Source organism: Ascidiella aspersa, chromosome 5 (genome assembly GCF_963924565.1).
Source record: "Ascidiella aspersa chromosome 5, kaAscAspe10.2, whole genome shotgun sequence".
In the NCBI taxonomy this organism is placed as follows: Eukaryota; Metazoa; Chordata; class Ascidiacea; order Phlebobranchia; family Ascidiidae; genus Ascidiella; species Ascidiella aspersa.
The window spans coordinates 22,903,358-22,921,868 of NC_139451.1; the positions used below are offsets into that span (position 1 = coordinate 22,903,358).

At 37.8% G+C, this 18,511-nt stretch overlaps 1 protein-coding gene and 1 long non-coding RNA gene across 2 annotated transcripts in view; both read right to left on the minus strand.

Moving 5' to 3' along the window:
• Positions 1–18,511, minus strand: part of LOC146145451 (uncharacterized) — a 119,721-nt gene that overhangs the window by 80,865 nt on the left and 20,345 nt on the right. The gene's annotated exons all lie outside the window — the stretch shown is intronic.
• On the minus strand, positions 8,666–9,967 carry LOC146145458 (uncharacterized). Its single transcript, XM_083390350.1, has 2 exons — positions 9,881–9,967; positions 8,666–9,554 (listed from the first exon to the last, which is right to left on the minus strand). The coding sequence occupies exons 1-2, from the start codon at positions 9,942–9,944 to the stop codon at positions 9,145–9,147; spliced, it is 474 nt and encodes a 157-aa protein (XP_083246476.1). The 5' UTR covers positions 9,945–9,967; the 3' UTR covers positions 8,666–9,144.

Below are 18,511 nucleotides of genomic sequence, written 5' to 3' on the forward strand. Positions count from 1 at the left end.
TCTACGGGGATAAAAAAGTGTTTCTCGTTATTATCAAAAATTTATGAGATTTTACTTCGTTTATATAGTTTTGACGTTCGAAAGATAAATATAGTTTATATAATTTAAACTTTATACGCGCGACAAGCGGGTGCCACACCCAGTTTAGGTAGCTGTGTATACCAAGGCACAAAAACATGCTTTACGAATTAGGTCTACAAAAAAGTATTTCCAAACCTTTTTTAATTCACCTAATAAATAATGCAATTAAATTAAAATGTTGTATGTAAACCATAGGTGAGACACATTATTTGCCATAACCACATGAACACATTTATTTTGCTTATTTAAAGGAACGACAAATTTGGTTTATCGAAATACATGAAAATCCTTAGAGATGACGACACAAAGTTACGTCAAAAAACAGAAATATTAACAACACTGAGGTTATCGTTCGTTCATATACACAAATATGCATCTATGATCTTTAGAGTCTTATAGAGTCTATACTTATAGTCTGAATAAAAATGGGGATTGGCGACAAACCATTTGTGCAAAAGTTGATTTATGCGGTATAAATTGGCAAAAAGAGAAGCAATGCGCTGGACACCCAAAAAGCATATTCCGCTATAGGCTATTGTTGAAATATCGAAATTTGTTTGACCAATCTTTTATTAATAAAAATTGCAGCCATGGCTGTATGACTACGGAAAGCCACGCGAAAAGTTAGCTAAGCGTGAAAAAAATTCGCGCCATTATGTTTGTGCAGTTGTGATTGAAAAAGGCAAACAATATAGTTTGTTGACGAAGTGTCGTGATAAACAACTTTTTTTAAGGCTCTTATTCTAGGTCTTTTTCAGAATGCCGTTTGGGAGCGTTTCGGCATCAGTGGTTTTAAAAAAACATCAGAATTGTACATATAAAGCAAATAAAAGTTAGTAAACATAATAGGGATTATATGCGTATAGTCTAATTTTTACAAGGTTCCAATTTAAATACTGTAGAAAATTAGTTCCAAATTTTCCATTAAGCGATAAACGAAAGTATTCTGATGAGAACCTAATAGATTCGGTTAACTGCGGAATTTAGAAATAAGGATGTTACAATTGTCCAAGTTAAATCAGCAATGTCGGGCTCGGTTAAGTGCAGGGTTTAGGAATGAGGACACTGGTTCGCGTTCACGCATTCGGCGCCATCCCAGAAGAGTCCCCGAGAGCAGTAGCAGCCGCTTTCACACGACGGCGAGCTGCTACTTCGGAGCGATTGCGAACGAGGGCCTTGGTAACCGCTTGATCCTGGATAGCGAAGCCTAGAGTAAAAGTAAGGTCGTCGTCGTAGACGAGCAAGTTGCCACAGGTATAAGTATGTAAGGGCAAGTTTTGGATTTAACCCTTGGAATGTCGCGAGCATAGACATTTGCATTGGCACTGGGTCTTGGTATTGGTCTTGGTCGGTTCCTCGTTTCACCCTTGAAGTGTGGCCGTTTATATCGCTGCATTTTCTGCCTTGCGGCATGCATGTGCTGTATTGCCGGTCTCCATCGCACTCTAAAACGAAAATACCAGTGTTGTACATCAATGTGACTATTTTCAAATGACTTGACTTGACTTAAGTCTACTTAAGTCGTTTGGATAAATTCCTTGACTTGGACTTAAGTCATTGATTTAAATTACGCGGGTTAAAAGTAAGAGTTTCTATAAAATGTGTATCCCTAAAATTGATTAATTTATCTGACTATTTGCACGTAAAACAACTTGCTTACTATGCTTTTTATTTTCGTTATTTTTTAATTAAGGTAATGCTCATTATTTTTGGACGAGGTTACCAATTTTGATACAAAAGCGATATCGCAAAGGCGGTATAGATTTGCGCAAAGCGCGAAACGAGCTCAAACATTTTCTTTTGTACGTCATTACAACTTCTAAGCCCTAATTTCCAAGCAAGGCTAACAACACATAACGATAAATTACAACTATCCTAGATAAAATCATGAAAACATTAAGTATTCCGCGATCGTTTTACTTTTTGTTAGATAGAAATGTTACATGTGAAGGTGTACATAAGGTTTCATATTGTTCTTGATTTGTCACTGCAAAAATACACGAGCATTTTAGTGAAGTTAGAGAGCAAATTACCTGGATGAGCGGTTACACAATATCCGAGCATGACAAGCAAGACGCAACAATAAATCAGGTCCATTATTGTTATCTTTACTGGCTAAAAGAAAAAAACAAACAATCATTAAATTGTTTTAACAGGGCTGTATTTCCATGACAGCATATTAGTGCGACCAGCGATATAACATAAGTCGGGGCTGCATAGTGTCGTATTCTGGACTCAAATAAGTCTATTAATTTGGCGGGATTCTACACTCGAAAATCAAGTGAGACTATCCTGAGTCGGAGTATACGCTTATGCCGGGGATTCTTAAACTGGGGTCCATGAACCCCTTGGGGGTACGTGAAGCCCCTTTAGGGGGTCCATGAAAGCCTAATTGCACTGAATGTATTCAGACTCCATTTCACTTTCACATTTTTTGAACCGAAACCAGCAGATTTCTAAAGTTCATTTGTATTGTGACGTAAATCTACGACATCGTCTCTAAAAATGTTTTCCCTAACGTGGTCCATGCATAGCAAGTAAAATCTTTAGGGGTCCGCGGTAAAAAAATTTAAGAAGGGCTGGCTTATGTGGTAGAGTTACACAGTTCGGACCCGACAAGGCGGCAAACCATAGATTGTAACAGCGTGTGATAAAATAGTTTCCACCTATATACGTATTGTAGGTGGGTGAGTTACACGAATCCCCTATAAGTTAATACAGGGCTGTAAGTCGGAGACGGACTCGTTATTTGACTGAATCCGACTAGGACATCGACTTTATTTTCCCGGCTGCACCTGTACTCAAGCTGTTGTAAATTATTAGGCAGGTTGGTTTATTGTAAGTAGCATTTCCAATGGCACATGTTGTAGAACTAAAACTGATTAGGTCCTAATTAAGCAAATAGCAAAAAAGGCTATGCCTTTTGTTTAAAGATCTTTCTTGATTTGATAAAGATTTATAATGTAGCCCTACCGTTTCGGATTTAACCACACACGTTCAATTAATTTTATTTGTTTTTAATTTTATATAGGCCTAATTCTTTTAAAAGCGAAATATGCTTAAGATACTATAAAATTTACGGAATGTAATGTTAGTTTTAGACGATTTCCGACTAGACCAGGGGTCACCAAACTACAGCATGCGGGCCAGATCCAGTCTGCCGGGTCAACCGATCCGGTTTGCGGCAAATTTTCTTAATAAACCTGACGTATATTTGAAATGTTGTTAAATGCAATTCAAAAATGAATTTTGAAGAAATTTTAAACTGTATGCGACAATTGAGTAAGGCCCATTACAGTTGTTGTTATTTTTATAGTTATTTATATTTCCTTCGTTTTGAATTGACCAAGGTAACTACATTTTGCTGCAACAAGCGTTAAGGAATATTAAAAATATTTCGAACGGAAAGATCGGTTAGCCTAAACATAACTTGTACAAGATCCTTCGGTTTAGGCTACGGCCTCGCTTCTACATCGGCAAGATAATTACATTTCACACCAATGCTCTAAATGAGGATTCATTACCCTTAAGTTATATATATAGGATATAAGATCGATATCAAAGCAGAAAGTAGGCAAGCGTCCTTCAGTATTTCAGTTTCGTACCCTGCACGGCAATGAACGACAAAGAAATATTACACAAACCGGTTTATCAAGAAGTTTACAGCTAGTTAAGAATTTATTGAAATAAGGCTATGAAGCCCGCGGCAATTAAGCTCTTCTCCAAGTGATTTAACTGTTGAAGAAAGTTAACAAAATACATCAGCAACTGTGCATATTACATGCTATGCTCCTGTAGCTAAAGCAGGGGTGTCTAACATAAGGCACGCGTGCCAAATGTTCCACGCGACCTAATAAAAAATTGCACGCAAGCCCAAAAAATGCAGCCAATTGTCAAAAAAGCTAAATTTTGTTATACTACCAACTGTTATTTTTTATTCACAATACCAAACAATCCAAGCAATTACGACAACAAACAGTATTCTGATATTATAACACTGTACTGTTTTTACTTTTTTGTATAAAAGCGCTTTTAATATTAAAAGAAAAAAAATAGTTGCTAAACTTTGCACGAAAACAAGTTATAAGATAAAAATTGACACGTCGGCATGTTTGAGTTGGACATTGCAATAATGTGTATAAAAAATCCATCGTGGATCGTAGTTTATCAAACGCTGCACAAGTTTATCTGAAATTATCTCAGACTAAAAAAATTCGTTGTCAGCTAATTGCACATTCCCACCACTATTTCCAGCACGCCGCCGCCCATAGACGACAGTTAAGTTATTTCCAGCACAAATACCAAAGCATAGCCGGAAGGTAAAACTAAAAAGCTTGCCGAATCCGCAACGTGCCAGTTAAACGCTTAATCGATTATTTTACCCTTGTAAAATATATCTCCGGGCGGATTTCAATTGGGAAACGAGCGACTGAGGCAAAGATTTTTCCACACAACGTAAATGTTGCCACACATCTTGATTGAACAAGCAGTTTAAGGCGTTAACGCGATATTTCTTTGTCAGGGTCGTCAAAGTAGCGCGAGTTTGTTCCGCTTTTTTAAATTGTTTGCTTGAAAATTGTAAATATGGCGTCTCAAAGCTACGTCGAACTCATGCAACCGTGTCAAAAAGCATATACAGTTATACACGGATATTGCGGGCAAGCGCGAAACAATTGCCTTCATGTTGGTTCCAAATAAAAAATGGATAACTGAATAACTTTTAGATTGGCACATTTTTAAAAACAATTTCATCTATCAACACAATTCCTTAAGACGATAAACTGAATTTTAGCAAGTTTTTGAGGGCAGCTGAACCAAAGCTAAATGGCTTCACAAAATTCACGATAAAAAGTTGGCGCAAATATTTAATTGTATTAAGCGCAAATTGGACTTTTTTTAAATTTCACACGGCTCGAGCCTTTATGTTTGTACATAAAAATGTGCAAAAAATATTATTGTTTTCCAGTTGACGTTAGCAAGCAATGTATTTAATATAAGAGGTATTTGCAGTAAACAGCCCCAATTTAACACTTGCCCAAGTTGAAAAAAAAAACCGTATAGAAGAACACAAGTGGTCACACACAAGAAACCGGTTCGGTTAAGTGCAGAGTTTAGGAATAAAAAAGGAAAAAGAACGCAAACTAAACAATTTATGAAAGAAGAGGTTATTGCAGTAAACAGCCCAAAGTTAACAAATGGCCAGTTGAAAATCAGCGTATAGAATACAAGTGGCCACCACACAGGTTCGGTTAAGTTCAAGGTTTAGGAATAAGGACACTGGTTTGCGTTCACGCATTCGGCGCCATCCCAGAAGAGTCCGCGAGAGCAGGAGCAGCCGCTTTCACACGACGGCGAGCTGCTGCTTTGGAACGATTGCGATCGAGGGCCTTGGTAACCGCTTGATCCTGGATAGCGAGGCCTAGAGTAAAATTAAGGTCGGCGGATAAGACGTCAAAGTACGTAGTATTTTGACAAGCGTCTAACAACGTCCAAGTTAAGCCCTAGAAAGTTCGAGGGCACCATTGGCGGCATTTCAGGCACCGGAACAGGCGCGCCACGTTACACTCTTGTAGTGCGTTCGTCGATATCGCTGCACTTCCTTCCTTCCGGCCTACGCCGGTAGTATTGCTGACCTCCGCTGCACACTAAAGCAGATAACAAAACAGTTGTAAAGTGTAACCGGGTTTATATAGTGTTCACGAAGATCTAATATTGCAATATAGGTGGTAATAATGTCGGATCGAAGCCTAAACTTGACGTAAAATGATAGTACAGGTACGCGAGCGATACTAGGGTGGTTTCGCTGCCGATCCGATATTAAATTTTTCGAAAATTCTTAGCCATGATTGGCTATCGCTGTTATTTCTACTTTGAAGGGGTGATTTGTCATAAAAGGTAGGTTAACAAGTGGGGATAACTAAACTTCATAATGCTGAAGCACACTTTAGCCAAATAACCTTGAAAAAATACCTCAGACGTGGTTGAACATAATGACGTCACTCGGTATCAGGTCGGATCGCGATATAAAACAATGATTTTTTAAGTGTAACGTAAAATAATGTGAAATACCTTTGTCGAAAACCTATGAACTACCTGGTTAACCTTTTTTTACATTTTACGGTATTCAATAATGGTTTATTCGCTAACCGGCAAACTTATATCGAATTTGAAACCACTTAATCAACCTGACAATGTACTATGCTTTCAGAAAAGGCCTTGTAGGTTAACCATCGGCCCCGGACTGTCAAATAGGAAAGACAGTCATCAGGATACCATAGGCCATGCGTAACCAACTGACCGTACATGCGTAAATTGTTATACTGTTCTAAAATGCTACTACAATTTTTACCAAAAAAACAATTTAATTTATTTTGCATAACGTTTACCTTGTTGGGCGGTGACGCAATATCCAAGCAGAACCAGCAAAAATTCAACCGTAAGTTAAATTCATTGTGATACTAGTGGTAGGCTTCTGAAGAAGATTTAATACGGTAGTTAGAGAAAACCTTTAGGCAGCAATGTAAAAAATGAAAACAAATAGAGACCGGTGTTAACCAAACTTCGACTTGGCTAAAATGTTTGGTATGTGCTGTGGACTGAGGTATATTAAAACTAAATTTTAATGTAAATTTTACCTAAATGTTTCTTTTAAAGATTCCTATAGGTTCCGTTAGTTAATGCAAGCTGCATAACCCAAAATATTTTCTGTTGGTTTTCAACATTGTTGTTTTTGCTGGTATAATGATGACCAAGTATAGTAATCCAATGGTGGATTTCAGCCTCCATGTCAAAAATAAAGGCTTAATCAGTTTGGTACTGGATCGCTAACGATACCACTCTGGAATAGAACTAGCACCGATACAACCACTAGCCCTTGGCCGATAATCACGACCCTTCTATATTGATATTATTTAAAAACAAATGATCTAAAAGTAAAAACTAAATATGATAAAGATTTTAAGAGGTTAGTCTGGCAACTTTGCCGCAGTGCCGACTACCTTGACTTTCGTGGTTTGGTCAGCTACAGGCCAGATTGGAAACTTTGGATATTGCGCGGAGGAGATGTTTTGCAGCTGAAAAAATGCGCGGCTGAAAATAAAATTTCGACTTGAACCATCCGCGGCTGAAAATAAACCACCAGACTACCGAAAGTTGTAAGTTGCGACATTATAATAAACTTACAGGTTTACAGCGTTCATAGAATACTTGAAGCACTGAGCAATTTTTGGTTGGTGTGCGGGCGCAGCGCGCAGGTAAATATTTAAAAAGTTGTGACCGCGGCTGAAAGGGATAAATCCAGGCCAAACTTTCCAACCTGGGCTACAGGCAGACCACGTTACTGCGAAAAAATGACGCGGGTAAATACAATTATCCGTATCCTTTCATTCAATATGTTGTAAATTACCATTATTGTGATTGTTGTAAGTCAAAACCCTTGTCGCAAAATTTCAATCGTCCTAATTTTGAAGTATAATCAGCTTCATTTTCTTTATTTTTTGTATCTTACTAAGTGTCAAAATTAAGACTTTTAATTTGACGGATTTTAATTTGACGGACTGCAAGTCACAGTTATGCTTATACGCTTATGATAGGAGAAATAAGCTGTTTTTCACAGCTTAGTAGCCAACATGTGACAACGTGGTTAATCTACTGAACAGTAATATATGCCCTGAAAAATCTTAAAATATTATTCTGTCATTAAAAAACGATTGAATACGCCTCCTTCTATGGTGGCCTTGACTGCAGCAAATGACTAACCGCAGCGACGACCTGTCATAACTGGGTGAAAAAACTGCGACGGTTAGCGTTTTCTAATTAGTATGGTGGAGCAATCAGCGACCGGTACAAGTTTGCTCGAATCTGGCATTCTTTCTAACGAATCATGATTTGGCGCTTGATTACAAAATAAGCGATCGAGACGAATTTCGCGCGCCGAGAGCATTGGCGTCGCTAAATACGGCGAGACTGCTGCGATAAGTCCAACTTCGAAACATAAAAAGTTAACGCAAAAGCTCAGACAGCGTTAAGTGGATTATCACATTTGTTACCACTTCTCTGTGAACTTTATTGCGCTAAGCACCTTAGGAATTTCTGACCAAGGTATTTGTCACGATTTGTGACACCTTATTTAAATAAACGGATTTATATCATGATCGCGTATTTTTTTATTTTTTGAATGATTTTACGGGTGGATGGGTGGGTCCGGAACGACGTCATAAAATCACGTAAAACGTGACGTGATTAAAATAAGAGGGTATGTGACTTTTTAAATCTACACTTGGTAATAAATCCATTCATAATTTAAAGTTACACATGAAAAGCAAGTTGGTTTGTTGAATGAATAAGTTTATTTTTTCGGGTTTAACAGTTTGCTTTAATCTTTTATATCTTGCCCTAACACCATGAGGCCTTATTTATGGATATTATGATGTTTTTTTATTGATTCAAGAATTTTGAACTAATTGAAAACAACTAGGGACATTGCCTTACTCGATCCGTTGGCAAAATCAAGAAACAAGTCATCATAAAGAGGTGACTGTAATCGCAAGCCTGAATGAGCATATTACATGTGTTAATATTCGTTTATTCCGGTCCAAAGCTGCGCCAACATGAAGCAAACAAGTAAGCACAAAACAAAAGAAGCAAGTTTTAGAACCAAGGCAATATACAGCAAAGAGTGAAGCAATCTACGATTTTCAAACAGTAGCAGCCGATAAATTGTTTGCTTAGGCGGTTATTGATATTTATTGCTCACCACAAAAACAAAGCTTAAATTCATAAATCTATGGGTTTTATGAAATTTGTAGATCCCTTTTTTTAAGGCAATATTTGCAGTGTATATAAACAATAGATACTTCATGCTTGCAAATGGGGAGAAGTCGATTCATGTTTAACACAAACCGTTTATATTATACATAAAATCAGGATTTTATTGTTTCCCAACTAGCCCCTATTAGTTTCAGACTACAAATATTTGGTTAAGATATTCTTAAAATAACCCAACTGCCAATGAATATTACAATTTCTTTTCCACATACAGCCTATGTTTATATATTGCGTGGTTTAGTCATGGGGACATTGGTGTGACTTTACGCATCTGTTGCCATCCCAGAAGAGATCATTCGGACATACACAGCCGCTTACACATGGCGGTCTGTCTTGCTGACCCTGATCGCTTTGTGACGAATGCGAACCACGACCTGGGTAACCATATGGGCCGGTGTAGCGAGGTCCGGGGTAATAATACGGTCGCCGTCGTGGGTACAAGGCTCGTAGGAAAATCCACAACCTTGCGGCAAGTTTGAAGTTGATTGGTGGAAAGAGTGGGTCCCTAGGGGCTGGAGGGGCTGGAGGGGCGGGGGGACCGGGTGGGCTGTCAGCCCCTCTTTTCACTCTTGTAATGTGATCGTCTATATCGCTGCATTTTCGTCCTTCCGGCTTACATTGGCTGTATCGTTGGCCCCTGTCGCATTCTGAAAGACAATTAGACGCTTGTTTTTCGAAGCCGAAACCAGGTTTGTGATAGTAGAGACAACTCTGTTCTTAATAGCTTTCAAGAAGGGCTGGTAGCATGGAATCAGAGCCGATAACCGATGGTTGAAATATTACATTTGTACGTGATTTCAATAATGCCTTATTTTGTTATATTATAAGTCATGAGGTCGTTTAGTAACCGACGGCCGTCCTTTAAAACTAAAATATTTTACGTGAAATAAAGTCCAGGAAATGTTATATGGAACATCTTGAATAGCTATGACTGCAGTACCGTGATGAATTTCAACAAAACAAAACAATTTACCTGGATGAGCTTTGACATAATTTCCAATGAAGGCCAGCAACACAAAACAAAAAATCAAATTCATTGTTAAACTAATCGGCTAAAAATGATCTGAAAAGAGCCGATTTATATGTTAGATAAAGCCACCATGGCATTGCCAGTGATTTGTTTATCAACGCAATAAAAATATACGACCCCATGTTTCATTGGATTAAAAATAGGAATCATTCTCACACATGAAACTCCAAATGTTTATTTAGATTATGCTAAAGGACCACAAATGTTTTGCCTTTTATATGTTTGATAAACTAAAATCAGCATATATCTGAAACCATGTCTATTACCTAACGATCATATGCACATGTTGCTTTAATGCTACTGAAAGACATTTTTAGTTTTCTTTTTAAATACCGTAATAAAAAACTTACCAACAAAAAACATCAATTGGAATGTTCTTTATATGGACGTATTAAAAAAATTACCTTCCGATTTCAACTAAACGATTTCAAAGTTGCTTTGACGATTAGTTTGCCATCCATTGAAAAAAACGATAGCAAACTTAAGAAAACGAAGTGTCAGAGCAAGACCAAATCTACAAACAACTTCAAGGCTGTAGTTAGGCTTAATAACCAACACACATCGGCAGAAGAGGTCGGTGTATCTGTACTGTTTGTCTGCTCAAGCAGCAGCTTTTATTACCTGGGAGATTAATTTATTGCCTAGTCCTAGAAAAACGCGGATAATTGGCTGCAGTGCCTTGAAACTTAGGCTAAGTTTAGTACGCCCAAGTAATGTGAATTAGCCATAATTTCACAGTCCTCGAAAACCACCAGTTTCACTGTATTACAAAGTAATGAAAATCTTGAAGTATAACTGCACAAAGTTTTTTATATTGGAATGAGTTTCGGTCGTCGAACATAATTTTTTAGATATTAATACTTTTTTTAGCAACAGTGCATTCCTAAAATTTCTAACCACGCAGTCCGCTTTAATCAAAAAAAGAATTTCGATAAAAGTACAAAGTTGATAACAAACATTTTACGAAAAACTTCATTATTTCCAAATGGTGCTGCCGGTAGGGGAGACCGGGGCGTAAAGTAACACGGGTCGATTGTAACACTCTAAATTGCGCCACCCATGGACACGCTGAAATCACGTGATTAACAATGCGCATGCGCCTTTCGGTTCATTTCCGCCATTGAAAGTTTGAGCAGGCTACGTGCAGTACAAACAAAGTTGTGGACAAAAACATATATTTCAGGTAAGAAAGTAAGTTTTTTTCTTTTTTTAGTTTTTGTTAGTGTTGTTTAACCATTTAACTTAAAAAATTGGAAAGGATACAATCGGATTTAGCAATTATTATAGTTTATTATTGCATACTTTATGAACTAGCCAGTTGACTGGGCAAGTGGTGAACGAAGGCAATTAATGGCTGACATGGGCCTGGGTCGGTTGTAACAAAATTGACGGGGCTGGTTGTAACATTTAAAAGGTGTTACAACTGACCCCGTCGAAACAGTATAATGTACTAAATCTTTAAATATTTTCAGCCATGGTGAGAAACTTTAAACGAAAAACTGACAGAGGGACTACGCCTGTGTCAGAACTTGCAAGAGCTGCCAACGATATGAAAAACCAAGGAAAATCTATTCGATCAGTAGCAAAAGAATATTCTATTTGCCATGTCACGTTGTCTAGATTTTGTAAAGCAAAACAGAAGTTAGAAGATAGTGGTTCAAATGAATTGCCTTCTGTTGGTTACCGCAGTGCTACTCAAGTATTCACGGAGTTGCAAGAAATGGAGTTGACAAAATATATCTTGATGTCAGCGGATGCTTATTACGGATTGTCTCCAAAAATGTAAGATATTACACTTACTTCATATTGCTTTTGTAGAATCGGTGATATCATTTCTAAATCACATAAATTATAAGTAGGCTGTACTTGAAATTTTGGAAATCAAGTTTAATTTTGTTTAGGTCCGAGAATTCGCTTACGAACTTGCAGTGAAATACAAGTGCAATATTTGGTTTACTGGCTGCATCAAAAGAAACTCAACGGTGCAGAAAGCAACAAGTCTGTCAAGGGCTACGAGTTTTAACAAACCCAATGTCGGTGTGTTTTTTTCCAAACTAGATGGCGTGATATCAAACCATAAGTTGAATGGTAACGATATTTGGAATGTCGACGAAACAGGTATTACCACTGTTCAAGTTCCTAACCGTGTTATCGCAAAACGAGGGTAAAACAGGTCGGTGCTTTCACCTCAGGTGAGAGGGCCACGTTAGTCACTCTTGCTTGTGCAATAAACGCCATCGGAAATACAATACCGCCCATGTTTGTTTTTCCTCGGTCTCGATATGCCGATCACTTTGTTCGAGATGGTCCCCATGGCTGCATAGGATCCGGAAACAAATCCGGATGGATGCAACAGGACAACTTTCTTATTTTCCTTAAACGCTTTGTTAGCTACACTAAAGTCACAGTTGAACGAAAGGTTTTGCTTTTGCTCGACAATCATAGCTCCCACCGTACAATTGCAGCCATAGATTATTGTAAGCAAAATGGTGTCATACTTCTTTCGTTTCCTCCTCACTGCAGCCACAAACTTCAGCCGCTCGATCGTAATGTTTATGGACCTCTAAAAAAATTTGTTAATGGTGCCAGTGACGCTTGGATAAAAATGAACCCCGGAAAAACCATGACGATTTATAATATTCCTGGGCTTGTGAATACCACTCTTCCACTGGCAACAACGCCAAATAACATTCAGTCAGGATTCCGTTGCACAGGAATCTGTCCCTTCAACTCCGATATATTTGAAGAACACAAATTTTCTCCTTCACAGGTGACTGATCGGCCTGACCTAGCTCTCCTAGACTCCTCTTTATAGGCTCAACATGAAGAAGAACCTTCATCGTCTGGCAATTTGCCTCCAGCTCCCCTTCAAACATCTTTTTTGACTCAAGATGCTAAATAAGCTTCATCGTCTGGCAATTTGCCTCCAGCTCCCATTGGGACAGCTTTGTTGTCTCAACATGGTCTGCCACCAGCTCTTCTGTCTTCGCATTCCACAGGATCGGACTTCTTACGTCAAAGTCCATCAACTTCTTCCGCATGCGAACCTCATTCTAACTTTAGTCCTGAAGAACTTCGTCCATTGCCAAAAGCACCATCAAGAAAATAGTTGTATCCAAACGAAAAAAGATGCAAGCAGAAATTTTAACGGATATACGCCAGTCAAGAAAGCAATGGAAGAGGCGGAGAGACAGAAGCCTGCTAAAGCTAAAAGAAAAATAATTCTGCCCAAAAAGTCAACAAAATAAATTTAAACAACCCAACAACAAGCAAACTGATTCTTCGGACGACGAAGAAAATTACTGTTTGGTATGTATGGAACATTTCCAAAATTCTAAAACAAAAGAGGTTTGGATTCAATGTGTCAGATGTCACTTGTGGGCCCACAAAGCGTGCACCCCCGACATGAATTATTCGTATTTATGTCACAACTGCGACTCGGATGATGAAAACTTTAAGCCATTTGCATCGTAGGCTAACACTGTCTGTTGCATTTACCTTTTGAATTTGACATTTCGTTGAAATATAACAACAAAAATAAGTTTCCAATATGTTTATGCGGTTGTTTTAATTTGTTACAATTTGCCCCATCAGGTGTTACAATCGACCCGTGTACGGGGCACGTTGTACCACATTTTTTGTCTTTTTTAAAAGGTCATAACTTTTCCGGTGAACAAAATATTTTTATAGAACCTGTGGCAACTTATTGCTAAAAGATTGAATTTTTGTATGGCGAAGGTTTTATTTTATTTATTCAAAAGATAAACAAGTTATTAGATAATATGTCAAAATTGTATCAACACGCCCCGGTCTCCCCTACATAGGAATTGGGAGAAAATTTTTTTATAAAAAGAACACGTGTTAATGAACGAGATTCTAGGCAAACGGGCAAAATACACCATTTAATAAGTCATACTTACGAAGCGACTCGTTAAAGTCTCCTTTAAATTCTTTCGAGAAGTTAAATCACCAGTTTAGTAGGCTAAATTCCTTTCTAACTGGGATCGTGCTGGGTTGAAGTGTGTTGTACCAGGCACCGGTTGCTTACGAAAACTGACTTAACCTGTTGAACAAGTAGTGCTTGCACAAACAACACAATACACCCGGAAGACGCACCGAGCGAAAAGGTGCAAAATAATGTTACCAGCAAGTAACATACCCGACTCTGCAGGTGGTAGTTTGTAGAGAAAAAAAGCGACCATAGATTAGGTCGATTCTTGCATTCCATAGAAAAATCGTCATTAAACCACGGCGAGCAACAGCGTCAGGGAAAATCGTTACATACATTGTTGTATTAAATTGAATTTATTTATATATTTGAAGTCGTTGAGTAGTTTGGCATTCTTCTCGTGAAAGTTTTTTTTCTGTTTATTTTCAGCAGTAATTTTTAAGGCGAATATTGCTAGGCCTATCTTTTATTTGACCAGACGCATTTACCTTTAACCAATTCACTCTTCTTACAATCTAATACAATACAACGTCGGTTAATAGTTGTTTTTCGAAAAAAGATACGATAATTAAAATTTAGGGGCATAAACAAAGCGGTTCGGTCGGATCAAACTGGTTGTACTTTCTGGAAAACAGCAAGCAGTGGTATAGTAAACCGCTGGCTCTGAGGGCCAAATCAAAACACAGACAAACCTTTTCTTTTTATGAATGAAAATGAATGAAAGACACACAAACATATGTGTTTAATAACATCTGTGATCTAGCCCCCCTCGTACTTTTCTTTTTATGTTTCTAACCATAAGTCCAAAATCTTACGCAATTATTTAATGTTTAAGTATATTTGCCATACATTGTTTATACATTAAACGGATATTAGTTTGCTGTGATTGGTCTGTTTTGCTAACTTAATAAAACGTGACCACTGTGCGTTTTTATTTCCACCCACTAAATGCAATTGTTACGTCACTATATCGAGTGGTCGTATTTGTGTGTATCTTTCATTAAATGATATGGTACTGTAGTGTATATCCCTCTGTGAAGGCTCTGATACGTAAAGGGTGATAAGTAGGGTGATTATTTTTTGACTTGTCAGAAAAAGCCAAAATTTTGTCAAAATTTTCAGGTTAGGTCAAAATTTGTCAAAATCCAATAAAAATGCACATAAATCGTTTACAAAATTAAAAAAAAAACTATAGTCAGCCATTTGAAATTAGTCGTTTAGTTGTTTTGAAATTTATCGTTCAATTTTATAAAAAAAAAATTTAGTTTTGATTTATGTTCAAAGTCATTTAAACCGTATTATATCTATCTTTATTAGAGCAATACACGGTATAAAACACGTGAGTTTAAGGACGCCTAGTGTATTTAAATTAATGTATTTCTAACAGGTCAAAATTTTGTCAAAATAAATTATTTTTGGGTCACAATTTGTCAAAATTTTAATTTTTTTAGGTCTAAATTTCCAATTTTTTAGGTAAAATATTAATCGCCCTAGTGATAAGGTTTAGCATTTTGTTACTGGCTTCATTCAAAGCTGTTGAGTACTATCGCTGTGTGTTGTGCTATAGGCAATCAAGTAATCCTGGTCGACTGTGTATGGGTGCCTGGCGCATCTGTATTGTTAATGCGAACGAAGTCAAACAAAAGAAAGCATAAAAGTGACATTTGGGCAGATCACCCTGTCGGTGATCCGCGGAAGATCTTTGAGTTCAGAAACATAAGAGATAGCCTTGTTAAGGTGTCACAAAAACTATAGCGATATTTTTTGTCTTATGCGCATTTCTAAATCTAAAATGTGCAAATAGAAACTTAACATAATTAATACCGCGATAAAAGCGCTTCGAATTAAAATACAAATCGCCCTATAGAAGCACAACTTGTGTTTTTTATTATTTAACTTATTCATGTACGAAATCTTCGTTATTAGCCTAAGATTGTAGTATAGGAGTGCTCCTGCGAAACCACAAATATTTCTAAATTGTTTGTTGAATGCAACGTAAAAAGGTGTATAAACACAACAGCTATGATGTGCGTCAAAAACAAACATACGTTTTGGCGGCGACTTGATTATTTTGCCAATAAGTAAAAATGCAAACGGTAAAAAAATAAAAAAATAAAATTTTTAATTTTTATTTAAAAAAAAATTAAATTTTTATTTGAAAAATTTTTGAATTTTTTGTTAATTTAAATTTTAGTTCCATAACTATTGAACTTTTAACGACCATAAATGACCAGAATAAATGATTTATTTAGTTTGAGTCGTCGTATCTTTGCGAAGGGGCGTGTGGATGGTTCCACGGCGGAAAGGTGGTGCAGCGAAGTTTACAACATACTTTTACGCTACATGAAATATATAAACTGAATTAGTATGGATTAGTTATGATTTTGCCGTGACATATAGAGCAAGTTTTTACCCGTCGCCTAACGGCTTATGACGCCACTTATATAACGTACATTAACCGTAGTGGACATGTTGGCTTATACAGGCAAAACACAGGCCATTCGGAAAACCGGCCACGTCTAAAATGTTCTGTATAGTATAAACACAGAGGGCTTACAAGGCACAACTCACTTAAAAATGGCCCTGCCTCTGAACATGCTACGGTACGTTACCTCGCATTTATGCGCAATATGTGTTATAATTTCGAGTATCTAGACTGTCAGTTGATTTGGTTTCCGGCCGCGAATATACAATTTAAATTTAAAGTTTAATTTTATATTTAAAGAAAAAACAGAATTTTAGAGGAGCAGAACAACTCATGTTAATCTAAATATATATATTAACAACGCTAAAAGTAGTACGATTAAAAACGTTATAATTGGCAAATCTGTTTTGAAGTCGTATGTTTTATCCTCCAACTTTACTTTGTGTTTAAACGTATATCGCTTTAGTAATGTTGTCTATAATCCTTACACTTTGCGGGCGAAAATATTGGCGCATATCACTCGATATCTTGTTTTCCAGATTGTTCATTATTAACTTTTTAGCAGTGAATCTCAAACTGTGTGCTGTGGCACATAAGTGTTACATTTTTTCTCATTATTATCAAAACTGAATTAGTCGAAATAGAATATTTTGCGGAAAAGCATGCGAGACTTTGACTGCAGACATTTAATAACGGATAACATTATTATGGTATATACCTGCCTAGTTTTGTTTCAAAGGCTGTAAGGCAAAATGGTTTTTAAAGATATTCTATTTATGGTGATTAATTATGTTAGTCCGCCGCGATCAATAACAGTTTAAAAAACACTTCTGTACAGCATTAGTGTATTTGACACCACGTTATCGCCGAAAGTAGCGAGTACAGAAATCAGCAACATCTGAATAAGCCAGACGTCGATTTAGAAGCATTCATTTTGTGTAATATGCATATACATCTTCCAAAAAACTCGAATTTTTTGTTCATCAACACTCTATTCGGCTGACGCAGTGACCGTTTTTCCAGTAATAACCCCGTATGCAATCACAGCCTGGGTTACAACCACTTTGATATGAAGATGGACCACTAGGGTAACCACTTTGATATGAAGATGAACCACTAGGGTAACCGCTTTGGGATGAATAACTTGGGTAACCGCTTTGATAATAACTACTAGGGTAACCGCTTTGTGGGTAATAGGAACCACTCGGGTAACCGCTGTAAGGCGAGTAGTAAGAGCCGCTCGGGTAACCGCTGTAGGACGACGGGTAGTAGTAAGGGCCGCGTCGGTTGGACGGGTAGTAGCTGTAGGGGTAACGTCTCCGGTAGAAGTATGGCCTGCTGTAGTGAGAAAATAAGGCTAATCTCGTCAAAGCCGAAAGCCCAGAATTGCGAGGTCGGTCGCCGTCTCCATTTCCACCCCTCCCTCCGCTCCTTCCTCCATCTCTCCCTCCGCTCCTCCCTCCATCTCTCCCTCCGCTCCTCCCTCCGTCTCTCCCTCCGCTCCTCCCTCCATCTCTCCCTCCACTCCTACCTCCGCTCCTCCCTCCATCTCTCCCTCCGCTCCTACCACCACTTCTCCCTCCATCTCCCCCTCCGCTCCTACCACCACTTCTCCCTCCGCTCCTACCACCACCTCTTCCTCCTCCGTCGCCATCCGATTGCCTTCTCACTCTCGAATGTGCGGGTGACGAACAGTAGGTTGGTGACGGCTTGCAATCCAACCATTCCTGGTTAGGGCCGCACTCTGCAACAGCAATAAGAATAAACTATGTGGATTGACCAGTTCACTGGACGCTGGAAGGCATCATCGGGCTTAATGGTACCCGTCGACCTCTTAAGGGTTCTTACTGTTGGCCAGTATATACGCGACTACGCATTGGCAACGAATTCCACTTACGCACATTGAACATGTGTGTAAATGTTTTAGTCGTAATCAGCAGAGATTTTTAATTGTTTTAGTGTTGTTATCGCCAACATTATGACCTGGTATTGAATTTACCATACCACTATGACCTAATAACATGCATTCAAAACTTTAAAAATTGTATATAATTTGAAGAATAAACAATAAATATAACATTTCATTTCAAACATTTTTCCAAACATACTGACATATTTTTCTAAATTACTGACATTTTATAGTAGTGGGGGCTTTATCTATTCTGTGTCTTAAAACAAAAAAACTTTTTGTAACTGGTTG